Below are 10,000 nucleotides of genomic sequence, written 5' to 3' on the forward strand. Positions count from 1 at the left end.
GAGCCGGTAATATTATAAACGTGCAGATTAAGAGCCGGTAATATTATAAACGTGCAGATTAAGAGCCGGTAATATTATAAACGTGCAGATTAAGGGCCGGTGATATTATAAACGTGCAGATTAAGAGCCGGTGATATTATAAACGTGCAGATTAAGAGCCGGTAATATTATAAACGTGCAGATTAAGAGCCGGTAATATTATAAACGTGCAGATTAAGAGCCGGTAATATTATAAACGTGCAGATTAAGAGCCGGTAATATTATAAACGTGCATATTAAGGGCCGGTGATATTATAAACGTGCAGATTAAGAGCCGGTGATATTATAAACGTGCAGATTAAGAGCCGGTAATATTATAAACGTGCAGATTAAGAGCCGGTAATATTATAAACGTGCAGATTAAGAGCTGGTAATATTATAAACGTGCAGATTAAGAGCCGGTAATATTATAAACGTGCATATTAAGGGCCGGTGATATTATAAACGTGCAGATTAAGAGCCGGTGATATTATAAACGTGCAGATTAAGAGCCGGTAATATTATAAACGTGCAGATTAAGAGCCGGTAATATTATAAACGTGCAGATTAAGAGCCGGTAATATTATAAACGTGCAGATTAAGAGCCGGTAATATTATAAATGTGCAGATTAAGAGCCGGTAATATTATAAATGTGCAGATTAAGAGCCGGTAATATTAACGTGCAGATTAAGAGCCGGTAATATTATAAACGTGCAGATTAAGAGCCGGTAATATTATAAACGTGCAGATTAAGGGCCGGTAATATTATAAACGTGCAGATTAAGGGCCGGTAATATTATAAACGTGTAGATTAAGAGCCGGTAATATTATAAACGTGCATATTAAGGGCCGGTGATATTATAAACGTGCAGATTAAGAGCCGGTAATATTATAAACGTGCATATTAAGGGCCGGTGATATTATAAACGTGCAGATTAAGAGCCGGTAATATTATAAACGTGCAGATTAAGAGCCGGTAATATTATAAACGTGCAGATTAAGAGCCGGTAATATTATAAACGTGCAGATTAAGAGCCGGTAATATTATAAACGTGCAGATTAAGGGCCGGTAATATTATAAACGTGCAGATTAAGGGCCTGTAATATTATAAACGTGCAGATTAAGGGCCGGTAATATTATAAACGTGCAGATTAAGAGCCGGTAATATTATAAACGTGCAGATTAAGAGCCGGTAATATTATAAACGTGCAGATTAAGAGCCGGTGATATTATAAACGTGCAGATTAAGGGCCGGTAATATTATAAACGTGCAGATTAAGAGCCGGTAATATTATAAACGTGCAGATTAAGAGCCGGTAAGAGCCGTGCAGATTAAGAGCCGGTAATATTATAAATGTGCAGATTAAGAGCCGGTAATATTATAAATGTGCAGATTAAGAGCCGGTAATATTATAAACGTGCAGATTAAGAGCCGGTAATATTATAAACGTGCAGATTAAGAGCCGGTAATATTATAAACGTGCAGATTAAGGGCCGGTAATATTATAAACGTGCAGATTAAGGGCCGGTAATATTATAAACGTGTAGATTAAGAGCCGGTAATATTATAAACGTGCAGATTAAGGGCCGGTAATATTATAAACGTGCAGATTAAGAGCCGGTGATATTATAAACGTGAAGATTAAGGGCCGGTAATATTATAAACGTGCAGATTAAGAGCCGGTGATATTATAAACGTGAAGATTAAGGGCCGGTGATATTATAAACGTGTTTCTGTGTTGATAGAGGCACCCGATTATAGCACTTACACACGAATAAAGTCAGATTTTCATGATATGTCCGCTCTGATTCATTTGGGGCCGGCACTAGTTATCTTTGGGGTCTCCAGGGACCCCAAACAATAACATTTAATTTTGTAACAAAAATAGTTTTTTGTTTTTTTACAAATGTAATTTTACTCTGTTTATTAATGTTTTAACTCAACAGGTGTGCAGTTTTTGGAGGATTTATTATATCTTTTAAATTTCTATAAATAAATAAATATTTATTTAAATAAACTTTTTACAAAAAAAAAGCATTTTATGTAAAATTCACTTTTTAAAAGACCCAGATTTCTAACTTTCCTTCATGGGGATAACATGGATAATTTTACATCGTTATATGTAAGATTTTTGTCCATTTTTTTTTTGTGGAAAATTTTTAAATAAAAATAGAAATCACCTTAACCACTAAATGGCTATAGAGCTCCACTATATGCTATTTGCTATTTGACTATCCGAAATATATCTTTTCACAAGTTTGATTCAGTTGGATTCATATCTAAATATTATAAAATCACAATTATAACAACAACAAAATAATACTTTGTCAAAGTTTACCCTTTTTTGTACTGAAAAAAGTTTTTCAATAATGTTACATTATGATTAGAATCAAACCTGAACAAGATGTTACAAAAAGAAATGTTGGAGTCTATAGATTTTATCATTTATATCAATCATCCGTTTTTAATATAATTCTATATTTCAGTTATAATATAAATCAACATTTCAGTTACTAACAGTAACAGAACAAAAATGAACAGAAATGAACAGTTATATTACATATTGAGTAAAAATACATGACATGAACATCAAAATGCAATGAACTGAACAGCAATAGCAAATAAAGCAGTAAAAAAATAAAATGTAGAAAAAAAACAGTGAATGGGGAAAAAATTGAACAACTTTATTTCTGTCTATGTGTTCTGCGTTGTTTCTGATTTTGATGATGAATTTTGTATATTTACTATGCGGGGTCTATAGGGACCCCGAAGACAACTAGTGTCACTATTCACGCTAACATAAAAACAGATATCATTCCATTCATTTTTATTTTTTTTTAGATCTAGAAAGTGTTGAGAGCCGTAGAGAGTTTCATACCATTTGGACAAATATATATTTTTTTTTAAATTTGAGCAAAAGTCATTTGTGGGTTAAAAAGCTCTCTTGTGGAGGTCGGGAATAACCGTATTTACGGCATCCAATTCCTGAAAACTGGAGAGTTGCAGTGCAAAAATTTAAAAATTCACATTGCGTTACTTCCTCTAGATTACTCACGGGATGTTTCTTGTTTTTCGCGTCATTCTCGCCAATAAAAACATCATGCGAATAGGAATGTCACGCACATCAACAACATCAACATTTCTTTCTGCCATTTTTTCCATCAAGTCGAGTCACCTTCATTTATACAGCACTTTATCAATATGGACTGTTTCAAAGCAACTTTACAGTGATAATAGGAGATTAAAGTAACAGAGATTGTTTAGGCTTTACAGCAGATCTAGAATAAAGTTATTGTCCAGCTAAAGTTAGTTTTGATTGATTCACTTCATTCGCAAAGATCATTAGTTAATAACTTAGCGTCCGCTAACACGACACCGTTCCAACAGAAAACCTTTAACGCGCTCCAGCTCATTCACACAACAGTGCCTGGAGTCTCGAGAACACTCTCCATGAAAAAGGGGCCAAGGTCTTGGGTTAGGGTCTCGAAAAATTATTTTAAAAAGGTTATGTCTGCGCAAACTTGGTGTGCACATGCTTATTACGTGTTTAGTCTATAGAGATGCGAGTTTTAATATATATGTGCACAGATGTGTAGTCTCTTTACATACTGACCTCAACAAATTACTTGTCTGGACTTAAAAAAATATAATACAGAATTATTTATTGGATTTATGGGAACTTGAATATCATAATTGAGTCATAATTCTTGCTGCCCTGTACCTGTTGTCCCAGTGCACAAATCTTTCAAAAAACTGTTGTAACGTGGACACACTTCTTGACGTTTTGTTTGCTCGCCATTATAATGTTTATTAAGAGTAATTGCACCAGAGTTAGCTAACAGCTAATGCACATCTGCTGTCCCTGGGCAGGTAAACAAATAAAATAACATACAATATTACATATACTGTACACCACGTAAAACATCACAATACATATGTCCAAAATCAGTTTATACAAACAAAAACATTTCAACACATTCATTAGTGGTTTCAGATTTGTTCTTCTAAAGACCAGGGACACAGAAGCTAACTCTGTTTAGTCTAGGTGTGTTTTATAGTTTCCTGGTCATGACCCAACACCCCGCCCCATGAGGTTCCGTCACGCCATTGGACGGATTTCACACATGCTTCACGACCCAGTCACGCAGAGCGAGGGAAAGAAGTATTTTCTTGCATCTCTGTGGTTTTGATTTAGTTCTCTAATTTCATAGATTTTTTCCATTTTTTAATTCATAAAAGAGGGGTAAATGTAGTAAACATACATAATAAAACACTGTAACATTCAAAACTTTGATTTATTTGCACAATTACATTATTGAGAAGTTACTGATCAGATACAATATAGTTTTAGTTCAAAAATATTAAGTAATGACTTAATTGATGCCTGCAGATTCTTTTCTGATGAGTGATCAGCTACAAAGCTTAATTTATGTGTGTGTGTGTGTGTGTGTGTGTGTGTGTGTGTGTGTGTGTGTGTGTGTGTGTGTGTGTGTGTGTGTGCGTGCGTGCGTGCGTGCGTGCGTGCGTGCGTGCGTGCGTGCGTGCGTGCGTGCGTGCGTGCGTGCGTGCGTGCGTGCGTGCGTGCGTGCGTGCGTGCGTGCGTGCGTGCGTGCGTGCGTGCGTGCGTGCGTGCGTGTGTGTGTGTGTGTGTGTGCAGGCGTATCAGAAGTGGGTCCGTGAACACGGCCCTGAGCGTCCTCTTCCAGGACTCAAATACACACACGAGCAGCTGTTCTTCATCGCGTTTGCTCAGGTAATTAATAATCACTAGTGAAGTGATAATGGGCTCTAAGATTCTGTAGTCCTGAAATCTGAAATATCTTCTACAGAACTGGTGTATGAAGAGGCGATCGCAGTCGATTTACCTGCAGCTGCTGACGGATAAACACGCACCCGAACACTACAGGTGACCTTTACTCAAGCATGGGTTATAAATGACTTATCATCTACAGACCGCTTTATTGTTAACCATAATGACTTTCTTTCTCAAACGTTATTGTTTTGCTTAATGCAATTTAATTATGGACATTCATATAATTAGAAGTATTATAAATGTGTATATCATTTATTTATTTTTATTATTAAATTTAAATTATAATATAATTAATTAAATTGATTAATCACATCTAGCACACTGCAAATATATAATGTGTGTGTGTGTGTGTGTGTGTGTGTGTGTGTGTGTGTGTGTGTGTGTGTGTGTGTGTGTGTGTGTGTGTGTGTGTGTGTGTGTGTGTGTGTGTGTGTGTATGGAATTTTTTAATGAAAGATCAAAGCCATCTTCGATCATATTTACTACACAATAATTCTCACCACAACTGTATACATTATACAGTATATCTATATATATATATACAAGCAGACACACACACACACACACACACACACACATTATATGTTAGATGAACTGATAACTTTTTTCAATTTGCATTTTATTGTTTTAAATAAACAGTGAAAATATCTGACTGTTACTGTTACGCCTTCTAAACGAAATCAAACCAAATTAAAACAGACAAAACAATTAAAAACGGAATAACAAATAATTACAGAACCAAATTGTAGCATTATTGTATATTGAATTATGAATTCAACCGATATTCAATTGTTTTGATTCATTTTGAAGACTACTGAATTTTCCGTGCAAGTGAGAAGAGTAAATGCATGTTCACATTTAGTCTAGAACTAAAATAATCGTCATGTTTACCCTCACACACACACACACACACACACACACACACACACACACACACACACACACACACACACACACACACACACACACACACACACACACACCTCACTTTATTTCTCTCAGCATGGGGACAGGTGAATCAGTCAATAAATGTGCAAAGGTAACTCAGTTATTTTGTTGTAAATTGAAAAAGTAATGCGTTACTTTGCTAGTTACTTGAAAAAGTAATCTGATTACATAACTCAAGTTACTTGTAACGAGTTACACACAACGCTGATTATATCAGTCAAATACTATTATAGTTGCTTAAAATGAATTATAAAATGTTTTTTTGTGTTGTTTTTGTTTTAGTTTTATGATGCTTTCATTCAAATGCTTCCATATATGTATTTACTTAAATGAAAGGTTTGATATTTGCGAATGTTTTTGAAAGAAAGATCAAAAGGATAAACAATGCAGATTTATTTCCTTTCATTTATGTGTTTCCATATATATTTTCATACAGATACAGGTCCTCGAAAGTGCTTGAATTTATTCTGTGCGAGAAGTTTTCTGGAAAAATGCCATATTATTCCCTCCGCTCCGCTAATGTGTTATTCCCTCAACTCGTCGTGGGCAATGCGCACTAGCTTGCTTGATTTACGCTAGTTACGCGCATTTACGCGTTACGTTAAGTGTTTCCCGCGTGACGCGCTTTGTGTTGTACGTTGCCATGACGTTCACGCGCACGAAACTACTGCGATGATACGTCAACTTTTCATGGTTTCATGCAAAAGTTAATATCAGATCATTTTAGAATACAGGATAGTATAGTTTTATGCAAAACAGAAATACGACAAATAGAATATCAGATCACTGTCATATGAGCTTTTTTGCATAGTTGTGTTTGAAACTTGAAAACTGTAACACTGTCTCTTACATGTAACCTTCTTGGGAACCCTGATATGAATGTGTGTGTCTGCAGGGTGATCGGCAGCGCGTCTCAGTTCGAGGAGTTCGGGCGAGTGTTTCACTGTCCCAGAGGATCACCCATGAACCCCGTCAACAAGTGTGCCGTCTGGTGACCTTTGACCCCGAGCTGCTCGACATCACCATCCAATCACGACGCCGTTCGATGTTTACAGCATTCGATCAGAAATCACCCTCATGTGCCATAATCCCTTCTTTTGAAATGTTTATTTTTATATTCTGACGCGGAGTGTGTTATTTCAGTCATGTTTGTACAGACTGTTTTTGAGTTGCGTGTGTGTGTGTGTGTGTGAACAGAGACGGCGCTGTATCGTAGGCATGTTGACGTTTTGATATGACGTGTTTTGTCCGAGAAGTTTCGTGTTTTTTAAGTAGAAACTGATTGTCAAAGAGGCAAAGAGCAAAAGATGTTTGATTTCACGTCGCCTGAGCTTTTCTCAAATGGTATTTTCAATGTTCTTGACTGGTTTCATGATTTGAGATGCATCATGGATCCTCATCTTGTTTCCCACTTAGGACAGAGTGCATTCTGGGATAACTCGAGACATATTTTTGAGATCAAAACGAGAGCTAATGTTCCCGATGTGATATTTATGTGATTGTGATGGAAGATGTTCTTTTTATTTCTCCCAGATGAAGTCTGGATTTCTGTCGAATCCAAACGAACATTTATGCAACTCCAGCGAAGAAGTGAACATGGGTTATTATTATTATAGAACTTTAATTCTGTATAAAGTTTTTGCTCATGAAATATAAAAAGTGTAACTTTGTACAGATGCATTATGAAAGTTTAGAAAAATGTACAGGACAAATAAAGCATGTTTCCTGTTTAAAACAAACACACACACACACACACACACACACACACACTTTCTCTCGCTCTCTCTCTCTCACACACACACACACACACACACACACACACACACACTCACTCTCACAAAAATAAGACTTTGTTGAATGAAAAACTGGAAAATGCTGAATTCTCCATAATCCATGTTTGAAATAAAAACAAGATCATATGCAACAATTGACAGATATTTATTCTAACCATTTATAGAACATAATGACAAACAGACAGAACTTGTACACTATTTACGTGGTACAGATATTGGGACTTTTATTTTTTCCAGTCAGTCGCTAACCCACACGACCAACACGCAAGCCAAGTTATTCTGACGATTCTGAAATGTACTTATTCCAAACAGATCACATGAACAGTTTACTAGTACTGTTTAATTAGATGCTCAGACAACAGATTTGTTAAAATACTGTCGATTCCGGTACAGTAACTAACGCTGTATACAATATATTTTTAAGGAAGATATATTTTATACAGCGTAAGTCACTTTATAAAACAAACGATTAAACTGATAAAAACTAAATTGATTGGTATCTTAACAGTTTTTCAAAAACAGAAATAGTGCACATAACTTTTAAATATTATTATTAACGTCTCATGACTTTTATTTTCAAATTTACAGACCGGATGTTGTCATCGCTGACTTCACGAGCTCTGTTTGCGCGCTTGTGTTTGGTTTCCTGTTTTCACAACCAACAAATTCACAACAAACAAAACTAAAACTCATAAAACTTGAATGTAATAAATTAAATATGATCTAAGATTAAACTCTCATTTTAATGGACACGAACTCGAAACCCTGCGCGAGGCGAGAAAAGGTAAAAACAACATTACAGCTTCTTTAACATTCACACACATTCAACATGTAAGTTAGCAGCTTTAAAGTTCATATAGATACTGAAATTAACAAAGTACAATGTGTAATTAAACACCATATAGAATCATATGTTAAGTTATGTTTCGTTTACCTAACTTGAATTCAAATAAACACCGGGCATTAAAATCAAACTACCTGTAAATAATATGAAACTAAAGCATCTGATGATTATGAACTTTATCTAGAACTTTCTGCTGGTGTTTCTTCCTGTTTTTCATCATTTCTGCTGTTTTAATCGCTGATCTTGCGTTTTTTTTAAACTTATTTCTAAACCCAATAGAGTTTAAAAACAAAACATGCTGCATTTTAAAGACTCAACATTTGTTTTCTCTGGGGAATGTTTTTTTTTTTTGGCAATATCGTTCAAATAAACTAAAGTCATATCAATATATTACACTTATAATAATGTATAAGCAGGCTCATTTTAAAGTCAGAATCTCCAAGATTTACTGACAGATTATTTATAAAATTTCATCCATAAACAAACATTTTCAGGCTCACTTCCTTTTCTCTCATATTAACTATTAAAAATAAAACAGATTATTGAAACTGTAGGACCATTTATTTGCACTGTATGTGTTTTTACTGTATGATCTTTGTGTGTGTGTGTGTGTGTGTGTGTGTGTGTGTGTGTGTGTGTGTGTGTGTGTGTGTGTGTGTTACTTTTCAGGAGTGTGTGTTGGTGATGTCTGACAGCGTGTCTCTGCCTTCTTATGCCGATTATCCCACGGGACGTCCCTTCATCAACACACACACTCACACACACCAGCCCTACCGTAGCAGAGCCGTGAAAGCCTTTCCTGAGAGCAGCGGTGCAGGTACACACACACACACACACACACACACACACACACTCACTCACACTCACACACACACACACTCCTGCCCTACAGTATCAGAGCCGTGAAAGCCTTTCCTGAGAGCAGTGGTGCAGGTACACACACACACTCACTCACTCACTCACACACACACACACACACACTCACTCACTCACTCACTCACTCACTCACTCACTCACTCACACACACACACACACACACACACCAGCCCTACAGTAGCAGAGCCGTAAGAGCCTTTCCTGAGAGCAGCGGTGCAGGTACACACACACACACACACACACACACACACGTGATGTCACCTGAGAGCTCACGCTCAGATACACTGATGACCGTATAGAGAGCGATGATGATCCAGTGACAGTCTGTGAATCCGCTCATGAATGATTGACACACACCCGTTTATGATGGAGGGATAGAGTTGATTCTAGAAACTCACACTTTTATTACTGAAGTGATGATTTTGTTCTCTTGAACACATGAGATGAAAACGCTGCTTTATTCACAAATGTTTTATGCGATATCCAGTTTTGTGCAACTTTGGATGGAAACATAGTTAGTAATAGTCATTTTTTTAATTTTTTACATAATTTCATACATAAATAAATTGATTTATATGAATTTAAAAGGTATCTAACTGATATTAAAACACATTTCTGTGAAGATGCGGAGATGTTTTAGTGATTCTGTCCTGGTGAACAGCTCCACCTGCTGGACACTCACAAGATCACATTCAGATTCTTCAT

At 36.1% G+C, this 10,000-nt stretch overlaps 2 protein-coding genes across 5 annotated transcripts in view; both read left to right on the forward strand.

Annotated features, from left to right (window-relative positions):
* ecel1 (endothelin converting enzyme-like 1) overlaps positions 1-7,709 on the forward strand; it is a 75,760-nt gene extending 68,051 nt beyond the window's left edge. Inside the window, exons 17-20 of one of the 2 annotated variants that reach the window (XR_013200662.1) lie at positions 4,679-4,774; positions 4,851-4,927; positions 6,678-7,509; positions 7,630-7,709. Coding sequence is in view for 1 of the 2 variants with exons in the window: in XM_077221423.1 (XP_077077538.1) it covers positions 4,679-4,774; positions 4,851-4,927; positions 6,678-6,777 (273 nt within the window). In the remaining variant the exon portion in view is untranslated. Of the gene's footprint in view, positions 1-4,678; positions 4,775-4,850; positions 4,928-6,677 lie in introns of both variants that reach the window. The other variant, XM_077221423.1, reaches the window with a different exon arrangement.
* Positions 7,710-8,206: 497 nt separating this feature from the next.
* cep57 (centrosomal protein 57) overlaps positions 8,207-10,000 on the forward strand; it is a 15,220-nt gene continuing 13,426 nt past the window's right edge. For all 3 annotated transcript variants that reach the window (XR_013200663.1, XM_077221425.1, XM_077221424.1), the window contains exons 1-2: positions 8,207-8,359; positions 9,089-9,236. Coding sequence is in view for 2 of the 3 variants with exons in the window: in XM_077221425.1 (XP_077077540.1) it covers positions 8,321-8,359; positions 9,089-9,236 (187 nt within the window). In the remaining variant the exon portion in view is untranslated. The remainder of the gene's footprint in view (positions 8,360-9,088; positions 9,237-10,000) is intronic.

Source organism: Siphateles boraxobius, unplaced genomic scaffold, assembly GCF_051911475.1.
Source record: "Siphateles boraxobius isolate OS27281-9 unplaced genomic scaffold, OSU_SipBor_1 82, whole genome shotgun sequence".
NCBI lineage: Eukaryota > Metazoa > Chordata > Actinopteri > Cypriniformes > Leuciscidae > Siphateles > Siphateles boraxobius.